This window comes from Primulina eburnea, chromosome 5 (assembly GCF_022965805.1).
Source record: "Primulina eburnea isolate SZY01 chromosome 5, ASM2296580v1, whole genome shotgun sequence".
In the NCBI taxonomy this organism is placed as follows: domain Eukaryota; kingdom Viridiplantae; phylum Streptophyta; class Magnoliopsida; order Lamiales; family Gesneriaceae; genus Primulina; species Primulina eburnea.
This window is the reverse complement of record NC_133105.1, coordinates 3,837,334-3,861,038: the sequence shown is the minus strand read 5'-3', so window position 1 is coordinate 3,861,038 and position 23,705 is coordinate 3,837,334. Positions and strand designations below refer to the sequence as shown.

The 23,705-nt window shown below is 35.7% G+C and overlaps 3 protein-coding genes across 4 annotated transcripts; 1 reads left to right on the top strand and 2 right to left on the bottom strand.

Moving 5' to 3' along the window:
• Positions 1 to 1,671: 1,671 nt before the first annotated feature.
• LOC140832446 (E3 ubiquitin-protein ligase PRT6-like) lies at positions 1,672 to 13,518 on the bottom strand. Of its 2 annotated transcripts, XM_073196481.1 has the most exons (18): positions 13,202 to 13,518; positions 11,923 to 12,981; positions 10,696 to 11,275; positions 10,107 to 10,557; positions 9,823 to 9,963; positions 8,938 to 9,181; positions 8,147 to 8,860; positions 7,393 to 7,593; positions 6,582 to 7,267; positions 5,647 to 5,698; positions 4,932 to 5,565; positions 3,600 to 3,808; positions 2,991 to 3,514; positions 2,801 to 2,905; positions 2,610 to 2,676; positions 2,397 to 2,474; positions 2,208 to 2,276; positions 1,672 to 1,769 (listed from the first exon to the last, which is right to left on the bottom strand). In XM_073196481.1, the coding sequence occupies exons 1-18, from the start codon at positions 13,268 to 13,270 to the stop codon at positions 1,695 to 1,697; spliced, it is 5,958 nt and encodes a 1,985-aa protein (XP_073052582.1). In that variant the 5' UTR covers positions 13,271 to 13,518; the 3' UTR covers positions 1,672 to 1,694. The 2 variants fall into 2 exon arrangements, with proteins under 2 accessions (XP_073052582.1, XP_073052581.1); XM_073196480.1 differs by having other exon boundaries at positions 10,107 to 11,275.
• A 3,009-nt stretch (positions 13,519 to 16,527) lies between these two features.
• LOC140832444 (receptor-like cytoplasmic kinase 176) lies at positions 16,528 to 20,225 on the top strand. Its single transcript, XM_073196477.1, has 6 exons — positions 16,528 to 17,036; positions 17,618 to 17,970; positions 18,391 to 18,526; positions 18,658 to 18,800; positions 18,932 to 19,055; positions 19,513 to 20,225. The coding sequence occupies exons 1-6, from the start codon at positions 16,979 to 16,981 to the stop codon at positions 19,968 to 19,970; spliced, it is 1,272 nt and encodes a 423-aa protein (XP_073052578.1). The 5' UTR covers positions 16,528 to 16,978; the 3' UTR covers positions 19,971 to 20,225.
• A 528-nt stretch (positions 20,226 to 20,753) lies between these two features.
• LOC140832445 (RHOMBOID-like protein 1) lies at positions 20,754 to 23,298 on the bottom strand. The gene is made up of 6 exons (XM_073196479.1): positions 22,858 to 23,298; positions 22,203 to 22,366; positions 21,861 to 22,024; positions 21,407 to 21,666; positions 21,159 to 21,285; positions 20,754 to 21,041 (listed from the first exon to the last, which is right to left on the bottom strand). The coding sequence occupies exons 1-6, from the start codon at positions 23,175 to 23,177 to the stop codon at positions 20,919 to 20,921; spliced, it is 1,158 nt and encodes a 385-aa protein (XP_073052580.1). The 5' UTR covers positions 23,178 to 23,298; the 3' UTR covers positions 20,754 to 20,918.
• Positions 23,299 to 23,705: the final 407 nt, after the last annotated feature.

Below are 23,705 nucleotides of genomic sequence, written 5' to 3'. Positions count from 1 at the left end.
CTAGTATCAGTTGCTTTAAAAGTACCTGGCTCAATTTTACAACAGGTGGGAATCACATTGCCCCGTAAGAGCTTTGTGTTAAATGTGGTCGAGGGTAATGGTGCCCAGTTAAGGCCATCTGGTTCATGGACCCAAATCTAGTCAAGTAAAAATTAGCTACTGTTTGGTAAAAGTTAATCAAATCAAAATGAATATTAATCATTTTCCTTATTGGCGCTTGAATTCAATTATTTTAGGTTGTATTTGAATCGACGGATTTGAATAGATTTGGTTTCAAATCTAGTGCATGTATTTGACTCAAAGTTATAATCAAGGATTTGAAGTGCTTCATGTTTGCTAAACATAATAATATATGGTTTTATTTCAATTTCAAATCCACATTTTAAATTTGATAATGAAATCCTCTTGCCCAAACACACTTAATCGACCCAAACTCTACATTAGGTTTTGCTCGATTTAAAGTTTGAATTCGAATTCAACTCATTTAATTTGAAGTTAAATCGAATTTAGATCTGTTTATTAGATCAATTTTTTTATATATATTTATAAATATTAATTAAATTGATACAATTTATAAATTATATTAAAAAAATTTGAGCTTGGATTCAACAGGAAAAAAATATTGAAATATGTTAAAACGAATACGCATAATTTAATATTTTAAGCCAGCGCAATCCATTTGCTGCGTACTACCCATCACGCAATATAACACACTCAACAATTTCCTAGATTCATTACACGAACCATTGTTAATTGTTTTTATTATTAAAAAAAACAAAATTGTTCCGTTTTTGTTTATTATTTGAATTTTTCTATGTTTCAAGTTCAACTTTTAAGTGTTTTTATTATTAAAATACCTTTGTTCTGATTTAATGTTTGAATAAAATGTTAAAATGAGTTTTATTTTTATTTTTAAATAAAAACAGAAATTCAAAACAAAAACATACAACTCCAAAAAACCATTTTAAGCAATTTTTTAAAAGCAGCTTTTGGAATCAAGTATTATAATTTTGAAGTGTTTTCCCCCCGTAAAAAGTGTTTTTAGTCCTAAAACGAGTTTTTTTTTTCTCAAAATAAAAAAAACAAGTGTTGATACTTCTCCAACCAAACGAACACTAATAAAAAAAAAGTGTTGAGCTTCTCCAACCAAACGAACACTAATAACACTATACACCCCAATTATACGATAAACAACGATGAAATCAATTAATATATAGTAATCACAAAATGTTGGGGACTTTACACAACATCGAGTTTCCTGAACTGTACAGAGGTAATTGGTAAGAAGAAGACATATGACAGCAAACCCCGTCCCCCACCCCGACCCACCATCCCCCCGCAAAACCTAAATTTACCTGCGAAAAGTTAATTCACTTCACACGAGGACGCCGAAGTAAAGATATCCTTTCAACAATCTAAAACCATACCAACCTCAAGCTATCATGTACAAAAACCAATCACTGCTATGGCCCCTCAGATCCTCAGTTTGAGTATGAATCTGGAGGTATGGAGAATTGCATTTCTTTGGATTTAACAGAATAGTCCAAATATATACAGCCTTGCAAAAATCATTCAGAAACTAATAAAAAAAATTATTCTGGAGAACAAGTTAAAACACCAAGAACATAACGGCCACAATCCATGCGTAAACCCAAAACTCACCAGAATAATTGTTTCAATTGCACGTCCATGAGCTAAAACACAAAAAAAGAGCCAGTTGTCGTTTTCCGAAGCACCTTTGAACTTCGATCAAGCCCATGAGAAGCCACCTAGATGGCATAATAAAAAAATTAAGGCAGATAGAAACAAAAGTACTGACACGAAGCATATTAGAATAATTATTATCTCAACTCAAAAATGTGCTTCAAAGTTAAGGCTATTGTCTCTCAAAGTCGTAGAAAAATTTCCACGCCAAATATCAAAAGAGGCATGACTCGATCATAAGTACAGCTGAAATTAACTGGCATAACACCATGTAATCCTCGATAAAATCAACCGAATAGCATAGAATTGCAAATGGAAATAAAATAGCTAAAGATATTTCATTCAATCATGGCTACGGATTTATATTATTGATAATGTCACAGGAAAGCGCATCTGCTTAAACAAAGCAGCAAGGTCATAAAGCTGCATTTAAAGCCAAGAGCTAGGTCTTATACAAAAATTCAAAATACAATCATGAGGGGAAAGAAACCATAGCCATTTACCATATGAGTCAAAGCTGCATATCGTTCTTCATTCAAAAACAACGGCTTCCCTCTATGCATTTCAACATCCTGCAAGAATGAAGGGAAATACTGTAAAATGGAAAAGGCAGTTTTCATCTAGGGAAGCTAAATAATTAGGTGAAAAACTAATTATTCAAGTACCATAAGCTTTTAGAAAAACCAATTTACCTCTTCACCAAATGCATCCAAGTAGGGAGATGGCCAAGGTGCCTGGCGTGCAGATCTCTGAAGCAAGATAGTAGTTCTCTGTGACAATATATTGTAAAAGTTAATCATTATCCGGATGACACTAAAGCTCCATACCAGATATGAAGATGACCAATTGAGGTTTTCACATACTGACAAGAAAGTAGCAAAAATCTTGTAAAATATACAACGTACTCTTATCAAGAGGAATACACCAATACCAGCACCACAGGCACTCGCATGAGTCTGACAACCAGTTCCCCTTAACAAAAAAGGAACAGAGTAAAAAATTTAGACAGAGCTCAATGAAAAAAGGAACATAGTATATGTTACGAGCATGCATGAGCATTAAATAATTTACATCTAAAATAAGATGGTGTTATAACCTGCAGCATGTTTTCCAGCTAGGTGAGCACAATTTACCACACAGCAAGCACAAAGCAGGCTCCTCCTTTAAAGCTCCACAGTCAGGGCAACGTTTTTTTATATACCTGATGTTTGACAGTCTCCCACATCATTGATAAATTCATGCAAAAATAAGCAAAATTATGATACACCATTGACCAACAACCCCACCTCTGCAACAAATCCTGGTAAAGATGAGGTAAAAGCATCAGTTTAAAAGGGACTGAAGGAGTACATCTCACTAGACACTGGGATTTATGAAATCTCAACGCTTCGGAAAAATGGCGCATCCATCTCGAAGCTGTGACTCTCAATTCTTTATCAGCGATAACGACACCAAATGGGGGAATGCCGAACATCTTTTCAAGCTTTTCAACCTCAGGAAGCTCTTCCGCAGGGTTATCAGCACCTTCTGTATATTGAGATCCACCCCACGTATGAATCCCATTGTTGAATGGGATTGAATTTGAACAATTTATTAGTTTCCAAAGTAACACACATCTACGCAAATAAGGAAAGGTAAGGCTACGGATCGAATCATAGATGTCATAAGTAGCATCAACATAATAGGAATCAAAACACTGCACAACTTCTCCGTATTCCCCCACAGCTTTGTAGATGTCAGTGATCAAACAATCATGGCATCCCAACCCACATATAATGCCTTGTTTTTTTCTGTAATAAGTAAGTATAGCCTGTTGCACAAGATTAAACAAAAGTTCAGGAAAACATAGCAAGTTTATATCTTTTACAGGTAAATCAAGATAAGTACTTTTTCACCTGAGTCACGGAAACAGTATAAAAAGCATGAACAAGAGACATAAAGGATTCCTTGCAAGATAAAATTGGCCACGGAAGACAGAAGAGTGTCCACATTAATGATGAAAAGGCATCACAGGCAAGGACGGGCTCGGACAGGCGTCTCCATAACTGGGTGTCTGGATACTGAACTTCTGCTTCAGCATTGTCTAATATATAAAGCATACTACCTGAAAACCATAATGTAATACACTTCAAATGTAGTAATGAAAAAATCACTGTCTAGAAAGAGAAACAAAAGTTCGTTGGCAATATAACTTCTACCATATAAGCACTAAACCTTGACTCCATTCTCTTTAATCTCACAAGCTACGAATTTTTTATTCATTTAAATTCACAAGTAGGTCATCATATTGAAGTGGGTCAGAATAAAGATGTATCATGCAAATGGACAGAAAATGCAATACATCTGTGGGAACTGATTTTGTGTTTAGAAGCGATAAAAATTCAGATAATCATGGAAGTTAGTGATAACGCCAATTTATTGGAGCCTTGGAAAGAAAAGAATAGGCAGATCTTTGAAGGAATAGAAGAAGATGCATCTCAACTGGGGAAGAACATCAAATATTCCACTTTAGGAGTAATTCTATAAAGACTTCAAAACAAACCCGTTTAGTTCGTTATTTATTGAATGGCAACCTATATAGCATATACAAATGAATAGGCAGATCTTTGAAGGAATAGAAGAAGATGCATCTCAACTGGGGAAGAACATCAAATAATGGATTCCACTTTAGGAGTAATTCTATAAAGACTTCAAAACAAACCCGTTTAGTTCGTTATTGATTGAATGGCAACCTATATAGCATATACAAATGTGCAACTTGTTTGCACCAGGACATATTCTGATTGAGATGTCAACCTATTGGTGGACTGAAATGATGCGTTATACTCTGATTGCGTATCTCTATCTATTTATTTATTAATAAATTCTGTGTCCAATAAAGGAAAAGAAAAAACTTTATTCTTCATTCAAATTTTTGAAGCAGTCTCAATTAGCTAAATAATAAGACCCAATAAAAAGTTGAAAATAAGTAAATAACAATGAAACATCCGTGTAAAGGAACCCAAATCGATGATGATGTCGTGTCTTAACATCTGAGATAAGACAGCTTCAAAAAAATACATATAGATCACATTTCCATTTAATGCCCGACAATAATAAAACAATTATTAGATCAACCGATTTCCTTAAAACAACTTGAGATGTCATTTCATAAGTATATTCCAATTTCAAGAAGCAATCTTGAGGAATATCATTTGGGGAAATTAAACCAGCACTAGGAACCATACCTCCTCGTTGACAAAAGTGACTGGAATACTCATTTGGAGAAGCGCCACAGCATAAAGACTTGGCACAAAGCTGAATGCCTCTTAATCTTAAAAGGACAGTCAGAGAATTTGATGTTCGAATGCTTTGAGTAGCATGCATGAGCAAGGATAATATAAAACCACTAGAAGAGTTAAGTTCCCGATACAACGTGCCAAGGCTGTAATCTGAACTCAATGAACTCTTTCTTGACCGAGCAGCAATTTCAGTTGATATGAGGGAGTACCTTAGTGTATCCCATAGAATCAATGAGTTGCTTACCCTGCCAGTTTCTAAAATCTTGTCCTGGCCTGGATAGTACACTCCACACAACAAACGAAGGATAGGTTCAAGATTCGATATTATGCTCACATTTCGCGCTGGAAACGCTGTTAGACTCTCATTACTTCCAGCAACATTTGCGGCAGTTTGTACAAGTGACAACGCATTTTGAAGGCGTAGTGAACCGACCATGTCTGATGAGGTTGGAGGGAAACCAACATCCATGAAATTTCTAGTTGAAACAACTGAAGGCTGAGGAATCTTTCTCAGATCTCCAGGCAACACTGGGAGGACAGCATTGGAAAGTCCTCTACACACTGGACAGAGAAACTCGCCCTGACAAATGGTTTGACCATTATCAAAACAATTTTAAAATCCTTACACCCAAAGGGTTCAAGATGGATAAAGAAGTCTTACCTGATCTGGATCCACAATGTGCCCTCCTTCGAACACAATTCTTCTTATGTATCTGCAATCATGGCAAAGTAAGCAAACTAATCCTTTAAATTGATTTCCGTGTTTAATACCAAAAATAAATTTTTATGGTGGGGTGATAATAATGACATTTAGTCTTTTAATCTGAAGGCCAATGTAATCATAAACATTGTTGCTGTACATGACAAGTTGGCAGTAAAACTCATGTTTTCAGGTATGAACAAGATATTCAGATATGTGTAAGAGAGAGCAGAAAAAGATGGAAATCCTAGAGGCTTAACTGTCCCACTCAACATTACAGACCTATTTAAAATGTATCAAATGTCGAACTAGCTCTGACGTAAGATACATTAAGAACATGAACATCCAACTACATAGCATTAAGTTAAGAGACCATAATCTAATTACGAAAAAAATGACAAAGCAATTTCAAATAATAGATTCGTGTTTTAGGGCCTGAAAATTGATTGTGGAAGTTATTGTATAATATTAAAAGGAAAAATATGCTTCGCATATTTTCATTCTTCTGGAAAGGCACGTGACAAAGGTTCTTCATATGCATTGTGGTAAGCTTTTAAGAAAGACTCGTAGTTGATTGACAATGTCATCAAAGAAAAGGAAAGTGCAGCCACTCTACTGCTCTAATAACTATGGCGTAGCATCCACAGTCTGGTTGGAGCCTGCTTTGATTTCTTCAATAAGAGATAAACCAAAGAAGTCACGGTGCTTGTGCTGTTTCGGACGGTTTTGTATTTTAGTGAGGTTTTTCGCTAGACATGAAGCTTAGATATTTCAAATTGTAGGTGGAGTAGAATGCTCTAGCAAGTCCGGATGATGTGTGACATGTGTGAGAGTGTCTGTGTGTGGTTTTTTCTCTTGGAGTGGGGTTGTGGCAGTGGGATATGAGAAAGGTATACCTTTCCCTGAGTGATGATAAATAACGATCAAGACATCCTTGATGCACTGCATGCCCACAGGAAGAAACATAAATCCCATCACTACCAGCAGGACCAAATTTATCGTGTTCTAAATGCCATTTATTGGCTTCTGACTGCATCTGATCACTGCGAGAGTGAGCATTCTGTGAAGCTGAAGGACAATCTGTTGGTTCTTTAGATAGCGCAGCAATGTATTTACCCAACAAAAGAGATTCAGCACCGCAACTTCTTTCCGTGTCACTTTCAGTGGCTAAAAAGGTTCCATCTTTATTTGGGGAATCTGAGTTGTTCAAACCGGATGGAGATCTCTTGATCAACAGATACATGCGTTCTTCAAATGCCTCAAGAGAGGACGCTGTCCCCTCCACCTTGTCTGTTGACATGCAGGGGAGCTGAACATTCTTAAGGGAAGGGAATCTAGCCTTAACAAATTGCAGAAAAGAATCAACTTCCGCTGGTCGTCCCAAGGAAGCAAGATCGTTCAAAGCACTCTGAACTACATCAATTAACTGAGAAGATGAAATCATATCGGAGCCATCTGAGACATTGACCGGTAATATACCATTATAAGTGGCGGGGCTGCTAGAAACATGCCCTTTGCCAGACTGGAGAACTTGTTCCCAAGAAGGGGGCCCTTTGTCGACAAAACTCAGGAGCCGGGATTTCTATAGCAAAAAGTAGGAGGAATAATAATGATGCATAATATATGTTAAATGACTAACAGTGGTATTTAAATTGATTGGCGCACAACCTCTTGACATAGATGAAAATTGAGGAGGTAAATTTTTACCTGAAGAAGAACTAAGAATGATACGGGACTTCTCGATTTGGGATCATGGCAGAGAGAGCAACTGACTCGAACAGAATCTTGTATTTGATTACTAGTTTCAGAATCACACACTTCTCCCTCAGATTTGACATCATCCATCTCGTCATCTGCATTGGAATTAAAGCTCTCCAAAAACTTGGACTGTTGATCTCTCATTCTTTCCTGTGCATCAGAATTTAGAAATGATAATTTAACATGAATCACTAGATAATATCACAACACAAACAAGCTAAACATAAAAGCAACAGAGCTCAAAATATATCGAATTATATCCATTGTTGCCTGACTATGAAATAGGACCATGTCACCCTACCAAGGAACTTGAATCTTAACTGCCTACCAGTCATCAACTAAGCAAAATCATCAACACACAAAAGTTGATATTATGGCCAACTAACTATTAAGAAGGGCTTTGAAACTAATTTGCCTTTGCATATTCATGGAGGCTAGCAAAATCTGTTTTCATGATAAATGTTAAATGCACCTGCATATTGACTTGTATCAGATGGAAATGGCCAAACATCAACATTCTAATTTATAAAAGCTTAGTTTTGTGAAAATAGAGAGTGAAATCCCCAACATATTTCAATCACAGGTTCTTTCATCCTTCGCAAAAGACAATGATATGAAAAGATATGGCAGGCTAGCAGGGCTTCAACCATGGCTCAGCCTTTCTAAAGTAAAAATTTAATTAAACCCAAAATTGCGATCTTACCAAAATAGCAGCTTGTCTTTCTCGAGACTTTGCTTTGAGCTTTGAGCTTTCAGAAGTAGACTCTGTCTCTTTGAAACTACTATTTAACACAGAATTTCGAAAATGATTGGCACTTTCAGGCGCAAGTTTTTGCAATTTGGTCATGCATCCAGGTTCAAGCTCGGCAAACTTATCGAGTAGACTTGATACCAAAGATGAGAGACTAAATTTTCCGGCTTCCGTAAAGTTCTCTGCATTTTCTTTCTCACGCATTCTCATCAACGATACAAGGAGTGACAACATACTCTGATCACCATAGTCGCTTGTGGATATTTCTTCACTGACAAATGCCAAAAATGGGATAACATCACCCTCGCAACATAATGGATCACCAGATTCCTTGTGAACCCGACATACATCTAGGGCCAATGCCAACAAATGTAACCCAGTTAAAAGAACTCCATCTGGAGCACGTGATGTCATGAACTTTTCAGTGTGAACAGAATAAAACAGAACAGCACGAACAATTTCAGCAAGTGTTCTGCAGGTGGCGATTTTAGCTAAATTCCTGAGAGGATAATAAATCTTTGTCCATCTAGGAAGTTGATTTGTCAATGCAGAAACATTACAGAAGCGCGAGTATCTTTCCTCCGCAGCCTGTAGATCCCTAGAATTCCACCGAGGATGGTATAAATCCAGCTCCTTCCAGTACGGGGTAAGAAGTCTATACATCCCCTAATCACAGAAATTCAGAGTGGCCGTCAATGATTGCTCAACTCAAAAATAACATTGTCTTGAGATAAAACTCAAACCTGAGTCATGCCAGAAGGATGTGAATATTCAGCAACTGTGTCCAACACTTCCTGAATTTTATCAGTTTTGGAAAGATCTCGAGGAAGAGATTTGACAAGCTGACTCCGAGTGGCATCTCCAATTGAAAGCTTATATACCAACTCTTTTTGCAAGCATTCAGCAGTTGTTAACCCACAAAATCTTCTCTCTTTCACTATTTGTATTAGAAGAGCAAGCATCTCAGTAACTAGAATTGGTTCGTACCTGAAAAACCAAAAATCACGCAAAAAATTAATCACATGAGTAGTTGTAAAAATTACTTTTTTTAAGAAAAAAATTACTCTTCTCAGCATGAAGAAAGGATTGCAGAATTGTAAATACGGTCATCCATGAATTGGTCACAGATCTGATTCTAGGCTATGTTTCAGGAAAGTATCTGATAAAGGTTTAAACAGATACCGCCATAACACAAAGATCTGCAGCCAATGATGGTAGTCTATTCAAGCAGCAGATAAAAAAAACCACAGAATGAATAAAATGTTATTCAACGAGGTGCAAAAAGTAGCCATTTCTTCATTTCACAATTATGTGTCTCGTAAATAATATTGTCATGGCTATGCTCATGCTGATAAGAGCTTCTTTAGAAACTGCTTAAGAATTCGAATAATACTGAAATAAACTAGTAATTTCATTTTGCAAAATTGAACGGTTACGGAAACAACTACTAAAATGCCATGTTAATTCACACTTCAAAGATAGGTATAGTCATCGAAAATATGGTTCACATTATCTCAATCGACAACATCCAAATGTCAATAATCGGTAACACAGGGAATATTTGTAAATGACCGCTCCATTTTTGCAAAAATTGCCCAGAAGGGAAAAATGAATGAGAAATTATATACTCGCTTGATTGCTCGAGTTTCAGAGATAGGTAGTCTGCCAGCCCAAAACGTCCAAGAATTCTCTTGATGAAAAAATCAGCTGGAGATAATGCAGCGCAGCACTGGAGCAAGAAGAGATCAAGTTCCTGACCCTGTTCAGACCTGAAGAAAGCCAAAGTGAAGAAATAATTGAGGCCAGGATAAAAATTAATAGTAATAAACAAAAATGTCAAGGGGATACGCCAAAAGGAATCTGCATAATCTTAGACGGACAAATTCTTAATCGAATTCAGAGGTCAACACACCATCGAACTGAGCGATACCACTCGCTAAATAATATAGGTGCATCACCATTCCTGCGCCACATCCCAGCATGTACCTCAGCACAGAAAACCCTTATTCTCAAAGGATGCTCCATCACAAAAGCAGAAAACCCATAAGGGTGGCAGCCTTCTAAAATCTGGCCGAGGAAGTCACTGGATCTGGCAACAGATTGGTCAGCAGAGCCAGCATTGAGAAAAGATGATGAGATAGATTCACCATAACATATTTTGAGAGCAGTTCGTAGAACCATTGAAAGCAGCCGATGAATTGGAATATTGATTGAGATTTCTTGTGAACTAACATCAAATGTGATATCAGGCCAGTCTGATAAACTCAGGACTCGTAGCCTTTCTAGTTCACTGGTGCTTTCTCCATCTAGCATATGGTCATCAAATCCAGCTTCTTGTCCCGTGGAAGCACCACATTCCGACCCTATACCAAGGTTACTTTGTCTATCATGAGCTTCACTTGAAGTAGAAAGCTTACTATAGGATATACTGGAAGATTTAAACATATATCTGCCTCTTCTAAACTTAGAGAGCGTTCTTTTCAGAGCAAAAAAATTATTACCGGAGCAATTATTTGTTTTCAGGGACGCGGCACTGAGGGTCCCAACTGTATTATCCAATCCCAACCAATTTTCCATAGATCTCAAGCACTCATGCAATAACCACAAAGCAGATGATGGTAAAGGGAAACGGTCCACAGCCTTGGACCCATAATCTGACGAGCATTTCCCCGTAACACTACTAACATAGCTTTCCTGCGATAGCCTTCCCACCTTTGCAAGTCTTGGGCTGTCTTGGTCTTCACGCTCTAGTTCATATGCACCGAAGGAAGCTTCTTCCCTGGTATCCAAGTTGCTACTCACTGAAAATGCCCCAGTCACTAAAAGGGAGAGAATGTTGGATATAGAGTGACATAATACAAAAGGCAAATGAACATTCTCATTTTCTTCTTCTATGTGATTGCCCATTTCTCGCTTCTGAGCATTCATCCCTTGCACGGAAGCCAGTAATCTCATCCACATCTTAACTAAATCTCGCCGGCTGTTGCATAAATACTTGGGTACAACTGCATGGCTCATCACAAACCTAATATCTTCAACGACACGAAGAGAAGTTTCATACAAGGGTGCCCATTTAGCAACCTGAAAAGCAGCTGAATTGAACATTTTCCCGTAGGACTCAAATAATAGAGAGAACACCATTAAAAATACTTGAGAAGAACCATAACTAAACAAATTTACTACGGCTTTGAAACCAAATCCTAAACCAGAAGCTCGATATACGAGTGATTACAACATCAAAATTTTGAAACTCTGGTCACACCAATGTCGGAGAGGTGATAGTATTGGAGTACCTAATGAACCGTAATACACATCCGATGGTAGGGAACACTAGAATTAGAGTTGTTATTAGGTTGCAAATAGGGCAGCCAACAAATAAACAAAGGAAAAGTGGAGAAAACTAAATTTTGATTCCGAATAATTTAGAGCATGCATAAGCAATGACTTCATAAATATCCAATGGTAGTCACCATAGATTAGAACTGGTTAACATCAATGAGGCCAAAATTCACAGAAGGCAAAAAAAAAAACATGAAATATATATTGTATTATGCTCCACAGGACTAGCAAACTTAACTTTTCAACTTCCAAAGAAATTTTTACAGCTAGCAGTTGATAAATCACCACCACATGAAGAAAAAACAGTTCATGTAAACATTACAGGAGTGTAAGATTAAATGTGCAGTAAGCACAAGCAGAAATGAACTTGAAGAAAATAATTACACTACCTGAAGCCTTCCATCATCTCTGGCACAAGCAACAAATATATTTTCTAAGCATTGCAACAGCATGTCCATCAGATTCATTTCCTCCACTAGACGCGGTGTCAGAGTCGGCACAGTCAGGATTTGGACAGAAAATGTTGACAGCAGTGGATATTTTTTGAATACGGTGTCAGTGGACTCTTTTATGGCCTCATCTACAATCATTGGATAATATCTTACAAATACTTTTGCAAATTCATATTTAAATACGGGTTCACCCAGCAATTTCAAAAGTAACTCATGGAGCTTTCCAACAACACTATCATGCATGAAACTCTCAGCCCTCAATAGAGCATCCAAAAGACCAACCGAAGAGTACACTCTCCCAGAAATAAAACTGAGCAAACTTTCACTGTGTTTGCAAAAATTCAATAGCATCTCCACCGCGACAGTGGTCAACTCATCTGCAATCTTCTGAAGCTCAGCAGCATGGTCAGAGGCTCTAGGACTCTCCTCATTGATCCTTTTCCCACATTGTAGTTTGTTTTTCCAATAACCGAGCAATAAGTCCATAACAGGTCCCAAAGACTTCGCAACGTTCTCAGGAAGGGGTTGTATCTGCTCAGCACCTCTGTGCTTCGAGCAAAACCCTTCCCGTTTCCATGCAGTAACATCTCCACAATCACAGCACCCTCCACCTGTATATATTACAGAGTAATCGTGATCCTTATGGTTTCCATTTTCAAAACAAGGAACACAAATCGCACATGTAGGATCATGCTCACACGTCCGACAGCGGAATGCAATATCATTGTTCCCCCAAACAGCCCCACAAACGCCTCGTTCATTTTCACTCATTTTAGCCAGGTGTTCTAAGGCCACATCAGGCTCACCTTCAAACATCAACCACTGCAACCAACTCAAGCTCTCGCGGAAAACATCTTCACCCTCCTCCAACTCATCACTTGGCAAAATTGCAGACACCAACTGTGGTACACGAAATCCATTATCCTTCGCATAAGCCACTAAACCATGCTGTCCATGATTCAAATTCTCATCTGGGACTCCCAGCAGTGAGAGCCTCTGGAAAACATAAAAAACAAAATTATATCTTCCGTACGACCCGGTTAACAATGCTAAAGCCAGTAAATTTCAGAACGTAACCTACTCTCGATAGTAAAAATATATACACCGTAATTTATCCACGATTCTCCAGATATTGAACACATTTCTACTACTATATAAACTTTAATCACAATTCCCACTATTTAGCTTAAAATTGAGCAGTTTGAATCGACAATACCTGAAGGATGAGATCATAATTGGATGGAGGGATTGATTCCACCGAAGCGTCAACCTCCATCCGAAACATCTCACGAATCCAATCGATGCAAGAACACTTATCAATTTCACAGCTAGCACTCCCCAGGGCTGAAGCTCACAGACAACCGAGCTCAAAGACGCATAAACACCTACAAATTCATATAGAGAATGATCGTAACATTCATTAAATCGGATCAAATCGGGAGAAAATTATCAAAAACCCTAGGAAGTCTAGAATAACTCTTGATGGTCCAATTTTACGTTTGCGAAATGTTTCTGGATTCTCACTTTTAGTATGTGTGTGTGTGTGTATGTATTAATACTAATTATATTATTTATTATTATTATAATTAAAATAAGAAGCACATTGAGTGTGTGTACGTTGTGCTGTACCATATGTACAGTTGATGGACTGCTATGTATAATTTTGTATATTGAATAGTCTGGATTTGGTAAATTTGGTAAAAGCAAATAAACCCCTTCCTCTTTATTTCTCAGCTTTACAATTAATGTAAAATTTGTGTTAGACGACCTCACGAATCGTATTTTGTGAGATATATTTTTTATTTGAGTCATCGATGAAAAAGTATTATTTTTTATTGTGATATTGGTAGAATTGACTCGTCTCACAGATAAAGATTCGTAAGACCGTCTCACAAGAGACATACTTTTATATTAATAATAATAATAAAATATTTGTACCCTTCAGGTTCGTAATAAAATTTTTACTTTAAATAATTAATTCATTTTCATTTTGAAATAATTTTCACAAATATTTTATATTTCTTTCCTTATTAAATATTATACTACTAGCACTTGATGACTGCACACCAAGTAAAAAAAACTTTTTATATATAGAAGAAATTAAAACAAAATCAAGAGATAATTAATTATTTTAATATTATTTCAAAATTAATTATTCATCATATCTCCCTAATAATAGGATTGAAATAGTTAAAACAAAGTTCACAAACAAAAATAAATTCGTGGAGGATAAAATTGTAGTTTTAAATAAAAATTTCAGTAAATAAATTAGAATTTAATTAGTGTTGAAAACTTTACTTTAATTACATAGTAATTGTAGATTCAGAACTGATTGAAAATAATTGATTATCTAAAAAAATATACTCTCAGATATCTTATTTTTTTCATGTCATATTTTTACCATTATTTTAGTCCCGACCCGGAAATAAAATGAAAATTTTAATTTAATAAGCAAAGAGTATTTCAGCTTATGAAAATTAAAAATAAAAATAATTCAATATTAACATTTAATGAAGTCTATACAAGTATATACTTCATTTTATTTTAATATATAAAATTTTGAAAATGAAATTAGCTGTTTCCAACTTTTAGATATAACATCCATTCATGGAACTAAAAATATTTTTATGTCAATGAGACGGTCAACCGAGAAGGGATGTTTATTGGGCCTACATGTTTCGAGTCCAGTTAAAAAAATGATGCCCACTAGTTATACTTGACTAGCCCATGACTCACTTCAGGTTCCATAATCAGGCCCAGCAACAAAAGAGCCCCACATTTTTTTTTTTGCCGCGACAAGCAATTGACGTTGAGCAATAAAATATAATAAGCTTTGCATGAGTTTTAGAAATAAAACTTCGTGGCATCCAAATTTTCAATAATCATTCAATCATATAACGTTTATTTAAGTTTTTTAAAAATTGATATTATAAATCAAATTTGTTTCCTTCATAAATTTCAGGAAAATATTGTGATTTCTATCTACTATAAAGCAAAAAACTAGTAGAAAAGACGTTCGAGTTGATATGATAGAAAAAGTTAGAGTAATAGTCAGAAGTTCGAGTCTTCACCAACATTTTTTTGGACAAGTCAGTCGCATAAAGTTAATCCAATATAGTTTTTTAATTTCCATGGTTTGCAAACTACCTAAAAATTTAATCACTGTCCAAAAAAAAAAAAAAAGCCTAATTTTAAAAAAAAAATTAGAGAGAGAGAGAGTGAGCCCAAGTCAGTATAAAGATGTGGTTGGCCGATAATGAGAAAAAGATTGCTCGCAAAGCAGTTATGCTAATAAATGCACTCACGACTTTGGGCCGACAGATACAAATATTAAAATGCGACATCTAATGCCAGTGGTGGCAACGCTTATTAAATTCCTCCGCCCTCACATGCTATTCAAATTATTGCGTTACCCAGATTAAGAGTCGGCCATTCGGTGCCCTATTGTCCAAAATCATTCACTCTTTGCTGGGCTCAACTAGATTATAAATTAATTATAAATAAAAATTTAAAATCTCATTCAACAAAGAAAAATTTGTAAGATTGTCTCATAAGTCAATTTTGTGTGTCAAATTTTTAATCGACATGATTCATGAAAAATATAATATTTTATGTTAAAAATATATATTTTTTATTTTAAATATGAATTGATTTGATTCGTCTCACGAAAATATATCGTTAAGTTAAAAATTCAGAAGGTATGACAAAAGTCTTTTTTTAATACATAAGAGTCTCTCAAATTTTAAGCATTTTATATAAAGCGAACATGTGCTAGTTTTAAAGTCATTTTAGCAAACATGGGATTAATTATTTTTAACCATGCAGAAGGAGTACGTTTGACCTGATTACATCACCGAAAAAAAACAACAATTTAGTATATGGTTAAAACCATTTTAATTCCTCAACCCTCTTGTGTAGTTTATAGTGGCTTTAATTTTTTTTTTTAAAAGCGTAATTTCAAAATTAAATTATTATAAATATCTAACAAAATTTTTGCAACATTTTATAAATATTTATTGGTAAAAACTTATGTGAGACGGTTTCACGGGTCGTATTTTGTGAGATGAATCTTTATTTGGGTAATCCATTAAAAAGTATTAATTTTTATGCCAAAAGTATTACTTCTTATTGTAAATATGAGTATGGTTGACCCGTCTCACAGATTGAGATCCGTGAGACGGTCTCACATGAGACTTACTCATATTTATTTTGTGTATACAATTTGTAAGAGAAAATTACAATTTTTAATTATTTATGTTTGTTGTATTTATCAAATTTAGTCTTATTTCAATATCTTTATTTTTTTTAAAATTTTAATTATTTTTCATAAATGTCGCCAAAATCACAAACACAAACATATGAAACAAAAAATACAATTTGTACAAATTTTAAAGTCATACATTTAATAATTGTTGAATCATCGATCAAGCGTTCGGGCTAAGGCAATGTGAAACGAAATTGCTTGCAATCTTCGATACACACACATATATAGATAGATGAATACTGTAATGATAACGATCCCCCACCTTACGTTTGTCGGTCAACGCAAATCTTGTAAACAAGTCTAAAGAAGTCTTTTTTCCACGATCCTAGGCAAAAGAACAAAAACAAGAATTTGCACATTTTTTGATAGATCAAACCTTAAGCCATGTTGGTAAAACCTCGTATTCTTCTTCAAGATCCAACCTTTTTTGTGTCTTTGCTCTTTCTCTCAACCAGAACTAGCATGAAGTGCAGAGAAACACACGCCAGGTGCTGAAACCCATACAAAATTATGAAAATCGACAGTCTTTCCGCTAAATCTGGGTTCAGGGGGATCGATAATGTTGGTTTCTTTTGTTCATTCAGGCCTCTGAGCTAAGCTAGTTTGTTATTTTTGCATTTACCGGCTAGAAAGAAAATCTTGAGGTGGGCTGTGGATTTTGGCCCGTTTCTTTGAGCTGTTTACTGTTCAGAAAGATTTAGTCTTTTTAGGTTTTTTTCGGGAATTGTAATGGGGACTTGCCTGAGTAGCCAAGTTAAATCTGAGAGCCTTTTTCATTCTGACACAGGTAATTTGTTCCAACTCTTTTTTACTTCAAATCTTGGTTATGAGTGAAGACATCATATTTTTCTTTAGCTTGCTGTGAATATGGAGAAAGAGAGCACAAGTTTGCAATTTTTCTTCATTTTCTGTTTAAAGACGATAATTCATTGCTTAGAACTACTCGAAATTGTATCCCGTCAAAAATATGTTATTTGCAAAACAAATATCTATCTTAAAGCTTAGTTTTTCGACATGATTCTCGTGTGAGGACTGAGGAAGTGTTCCTACTATTGAACATTTACGCTCCTCTTGGATCTATGGTATAAACTATTTGCAAGTATAATAATCAACCGAAAGTATAGTGTTCCAACGTAGTTGAATGGCTGTAAAAGCTGAATGATAATGGATGCACTTATGTTTCTCATCGGTATTTATATGGACATTTCTTTCTGGTCATCATTCAAAACGAAAGTACCAAAGAGTTTATCGTTTAACCTTTTTTTCTTCACCTAAATTCAGTATTCGGGTATTTCTCTTCGATTCATGGTTTTTTCCCTTGCTATTTATTACTATTGGCTTGTATACTTTACTGGATAATACACGTAGGTGTGAACTCTTCTAAAATGGTCAGCAAAGATGGGACAGAGTTAAGTATCAGCAATGGGACCGATTTAAGTAATTCAAGCAGTAAAGGTTCTTCTACTTCTGTACCCCCAACTCCTCGAAGTGAGGGTGAGATATTGCAGTCTTCCAATTTGAAAAGCTTTACATACAACGATCTCAAGGCAGCCACTAGAAATTTTCGTCCAGACAGTGTACTGGGGGAAGGGGGTTTTGGTTTGGTTTTTAAGGGATGGATTGAGGAGCATACACTTTCAGCTTCGAAGGCTGGATCCGGTTTGGTGATAGCTGTGAAGAAGCTGAACCAGGAAGGATGGCAGGGCCACAAGGAATGGTTGGTATGTACAATTCTCATGTGGTTCTCTTCTATGCATTTCTCAGGAAGTTCTGTATCTGATGTTTACTGGTGCTTCCATGCATGTTCATGTTCTTTTCTTTCGTGTTCAAGATTTTCCTTCGTGTTGGGATTCAAGATTTTCATGGTCTGTTAGATTTGGTTTGAATTGACTTATGTAAAAGCAAGCGAAATAACAACCACAGTCTCTTCTAGTGATGATTGAATGCAAAGTTAATGAAAATGCGATTTTCTAATTTGTTATCTATCATATCTTTGTGTTCGGAGATTACTCTGCTGCAGATTTAAGCAGACTGCTCCAAGTTAGAGCATATATATCACTTCACTTGAATGGTTATAATAATTTAAATTAGGGATATTGACAAATGTAGTTGATGCTATGTTGTTTCACTCAAATCAACAGGCAGAAATCAACTATCTTGGGCAGCTACGTCATCCTAATCTTGTAAAATTAATTGGTTACTGCTTAGAGGATGACCACCGGCTTTTGGTTTACGAATTCATGTCCAAAGGCAGCATGGAAAATCACCTATTTAGAAGTGAGTTCAGCATAAACTATGATGTATTGGCTAAGATCTCAATCACATTATCTCTGTTTAAAGTTAATGCAAGTATTATTAAAATGTTTACCCCGTAGATAGTTTGACTGTTTGAGTCTATGATGAATCAGGAGGTTCTTACTTCCAGCCACTTTCATGGGGAGCAAGAATGAAAATTGCTCTTGGTGCTGCTAGGGGGCTAGCCTTTCTTCACAATGCAGAGACAAAAGTAATATATCGGGATTTCAAGACTTCTAACATTCTTCTCGATTCGGTTTGTAACTTCTTGTTTCTCTAGCATTAATGGAATTTTGTGCTATTGAAGAATGGTTTCTCATAATCAAATGACGATTTGAGATTATTTAATACGTAATTTTGTTCATTTTTGTGCTTGTTGATTCACAGAACTACAATGCCAAACTTTCTGACTTTGGCTTGGCCAGGGATGGGCCAACTGGTGATAAGAGCCATGTCTCGACTAGAGTCATGGGAACTTACGGATATGCTGCTCCTGAATATCTATCAACCGGTACATATTACATGAAATTCTTTCTAATTAGCAACAAGCAAAATGACTAAAATTCTACACCGTGTTTTCTCGAGTTTACATAATTCCATGAATTTTCATGCCAAACTTATATTATACATAATACTCCTCTCTGGCTTTCTTGCTATTACAGCAAGTTGAAAATTTGAATTACAAAGGTCTATCACGCTCGGAAACTATATATGCAGAATAAGTAAAAATCGAAATGACAGGTCGAAATTGTTGATTTTTTTCTGAAATAAACTTACTTCAGAAGGGAAAGACTATGACTTAAGAACTTAAATTTCACCTGGGATCCCATTCAATTTGACTGTTTAAATGGAACTTGAATTCATGACAGTATTATTTCTGATATCTCTGTGGCCACTTATATTGGTTTCTAAAAATTCATTCGAGTGGCAATTTCGTCCCAAGAAAATAATTTCTTCTTCTTGCACAGGCCATTTAACCTCCAAGAGTGATGTATACAGCTTTGGTGTGGTACTGCTAGAAATTTTATCCGGCAAGAAAGCAGTAGACAAGAATCGTCCCCCGGGAGAACATAATCTCGTTGAATGGGCAAAACCTTATCTTACAAACAAACGCCGAAATTTCCGTATCATGGACCCTCGACTTGACGGCCAATATTCAACGGCTCGAGCTATAAAGGCAGCTAACCTTGCTCTTCAATGCACATGCATGGATCCCAAGTTAAGGCCGAACATGAATGAGGTTGTCACAGCTCTAGAGCAGCTCCAAGATTCAAAGGACCCTTCAAAAAACGACGATAAAGATTACCCACTAAGTCGACTTGGCCAACCAAGTAGCGGGCTTAGATATTGCAGGAGCAGTGCTGCTGGTGAAACACGACCAAAAGTGGCTTATCCAAGGCCTTCGGCTTCTGTACATTATGCATGAACTTGTTTTGATTCAAGGTTAAGCCACTTATCAAGTAAAGGGTGACCAAAAATCTGTGCTATTCGCCCATGTTTCAGATGGTTGTATAGTTTTTTTTTTTTTTGCATTTAATTCTCATCTCTGGTTTTAGATTTCTCTTAGGAGTGGATGTATTGTTAATTTGGAGTTGTGAGCAGGATTTTGGATCTGATAATTTTCATGGTAATGTTGAAAGATCTTTGAAGAATTATTTTGGAAATGAAAGCATTTGTTGTACTTGTCTCTTGTGGAAACACCTTTCATTTACCATTTTCACATCTCCATTATCTGCTACAACTTAAATTATATTTATTATTTGATAAATATTATATAATATAATTTTTTATTATATAAAATCTTAAAACACCCTTTATTTATATATCTTTCTTTATATAAGAATTAAGAACTAATATACCTACTTTATAATTTATTTTTCCTAGTTAGAATAAACTTATTTCATTATATTTCTTCTTCAAATTGAATTATTTTTCTAATTAAATATATTTCTATTTAAACCAGTCTAATTTGACAGGCATCTATCCATAATGAAATCAAATTTAATAACATCATTCAACATAACATATATTTTTGTAAAAGCTTATTTTAAATGATTCCTGTCATCAAAGTACGATTTCCAAACATGTTATTGGATAAAAGTTTGAAATCACATAAAATAAGTTCTTCCAACAAACATTTAAGAACATTTAGTTATATTTAGCGTACAAAATTGTGTATTTTGCACTATTAAATTTTACAAATCAACGTAAAAAAAAAAAACTTAACAGGTTATAATTGACAAAGAATGACAACGTAGTTCAACTGATTCCAGATCAACAATCGCATTAATCTCATAGAGAGGACACAAGTTTTAATAGCTTTGTCTTTAAATTTATCTTAAAAACATGTGAAGAAGAGCCGGGGAAACAATCATCATCGACAAAGCTGCACACATAACCCCTGGATCTGCGTTGCTGTTGGATTCAACAACGAATATGTCCTGCTTTTGCTGCTGTTCGAGCACGTCAACGTATACTGGCTACCGTTTTGTTCAGCCTACATACGTATCCGACATCAGTAACGATATTCAGCTAGGGGGTGAAATATAACTCAATTGTTTGTACATATAAGAACGTGGATAGAAAGAAAGAGTATGTCGAATGACTTTCTGACCTGGCACGAAACAGGCTGTGTGTTGCAGCTCCACCTCGAAGTAGGAACACAGCTTAGATAATGGCACCATGAACAGCGATCATTCAAATCAACTCCGCGAAACAGCATCACCATACCAACCGTGATCCTATATTAAAAATGAGTTTTCACAATAAAATTTCATGCCATACGCCTCGAAAACTCGCTCAAGAAAGTGGAAAGAAGAACAGAATGGCATAAAAACATGATTTCAAGATTCAAGAACTCACCCAACGATCATAAGGATCAAAGAAACCAACCAAAGTATGCATTGATAAGCCTTAAATTTAGGACTATTTGATGTTGAGGAATATCCTGGAGGAGCATATCTCTGATTTACCCATCTAAACTGGGGGCGGATCAAGAACACAAAACCAAGAAGAAATCCTGATAAAAACCCTCCAATATGAGCGAAATTGTCAACGTGTGGAAGAATCCCTACAGCCAGATTGATTGCGATAATTATCACTAGGGTCAAGAAAGCCGCGACCTAAACAAAAGGTTTTGTGAGTGAAATTAAAACCTGAAATTCATGTCATAGAAGATAGATGCAGTATTTCGTCCAAGGAGCAACAAGGGAAGATGGATGGGTGAAATTTGTATTCTTAAGAAGTTTAGGAAACTGATACCACAGTACAACAATACGACCTACTATTTATCTGACATGAATGAAAATGCACATACCTTGTTTGCATATATAGACCAATTAGTGATAAGCTCGGAAAGCATTCCTCCCAATAATCCAAAAAGTGCACCAGAAGCGCCAACGGATATATTTGTCTGAATGAAGAGAGCAGACAGCAAGCTACCACCAAGTCCAGATATAAGATAAAGGAAGCCAATACGTACTGCAGTGGCAAAAAACAATGATATAAGAGTTACAAAAGTAGTTTGAAATCCATTTCGAGGCCAAGATTAAAACGATCATACCAGCTGTTTTTCTTAAAAATCATGTGGATGTTGTTATTATTAAACAAATAAGTAGAAAATTTACAGATGATAAATTCACAGTCAGTTGTCACATACCAAATCCGAATTCCTGTTCGAGCCGAATGCCAATAACTAAAAGACTCAGCATGTTGGCAAGTAAGTGAAAAACTCCGCCATGTAACCAGATACAGGTGATAAGCCTCCATCCTTCATGTTTGTGGACGACTTTACCAACGTCTAAGGCTCCCATCTTCTCTAACCTAAAAAAAAGGATTTGGATCTCGTTTTTTAGATGACATAATCAAAACTATACTTTCCTCCATCCTAAGAGAAAAAAACAAGAAAGGAAAAATCATTTCCTTACCTTAGTAATGTACAACAGTAAAATGAAATGTTGCAAAATCATTAATTGTCACACGCACAAAAATATTAGAGTAACAGAATTTATTCAGGGAAAAATCTTAAGTCAACATATTCAAAAAAGCAGAGTAAAATTCATCATCTCAGATATCAGCAACTACAAGTAATTGGTTGTCCTCATAGAAGATTCGTGTTTAAAAATGAATCAGAACCATATTAACTAAACTTGAGTGGATTCGCCCTCGGATTATCATGACCGTACATAATGAATCAGAATTCATAAAGACATCCTACTAGCAAAAGGGTACAATACACTAAAGACTAAAGCCAAAATCTTTATGCTGAAAAAAAGACCAAAAACTCAAAGGGCATGACAACAAAAGAGGCGTACGCTGAAGAAGATGGCCCAAGAAGAGGATTTTCCCGGAATGGCTGAAAAGAAAACCTTCCCAGAAACCTGGCAACACAAGAAATCGAATTCTTGGGACAATTATTCACATACATGGTGATGAAAAACATCACGATGTTTGCTATCACAAAGGAAGGTATCAACCAGGGAAAACATTTCTTGAAATGCTTTACTTCTCGGTAAATAACGGCGTTTGGGCTCGGTGTTGCGGCGGGCTGCGGTGAATCCACGGAGACAGGGTGGATCATGTTGCTTCCCCGCCGTGAGTGGACTTGTATTTGGATATCTTGGGGAGTGGCCATTGCGATCCAAGAAAGGGAGGAGAAGTTTGTTATAATGAGACGTTGAACTCAAAACCTCGTCCTAAATAGACATTCAAGTCATCGGCTGGACAATTTTAACAAGTCCGATAAAAATAGTTGAACTACGAAGTTGGAATCGAAAATAAACTACTTCAGTTGTTAATTTTGATGTAATTTATGTTCACACACGTGTGAAATAAAGGTATTGACAGATTCAAACCTAAACAAAGTAATCATTAATAACTTATTGTCTGCTTGCAGTTGTTGTTCATCAATCAACGAGGATGGAAAGTTCAACTGCTTAACTTGTCCTTATTCCCAATTAATAATATTAATAATATAATAGTAATAATACTTATTATAATAATAATAATTATTATTTAGTATGTACCCCTATACAAGAAAAGATTATACCGACGGAGATAATTTTATTTGGGTCTTCAAATATAGAATTCCAAAAAATGTAATTTTTTGTTGAAGAAAAATCCATACAAATTTTTTCTATTTATCGAGGAATATTGTCTTATA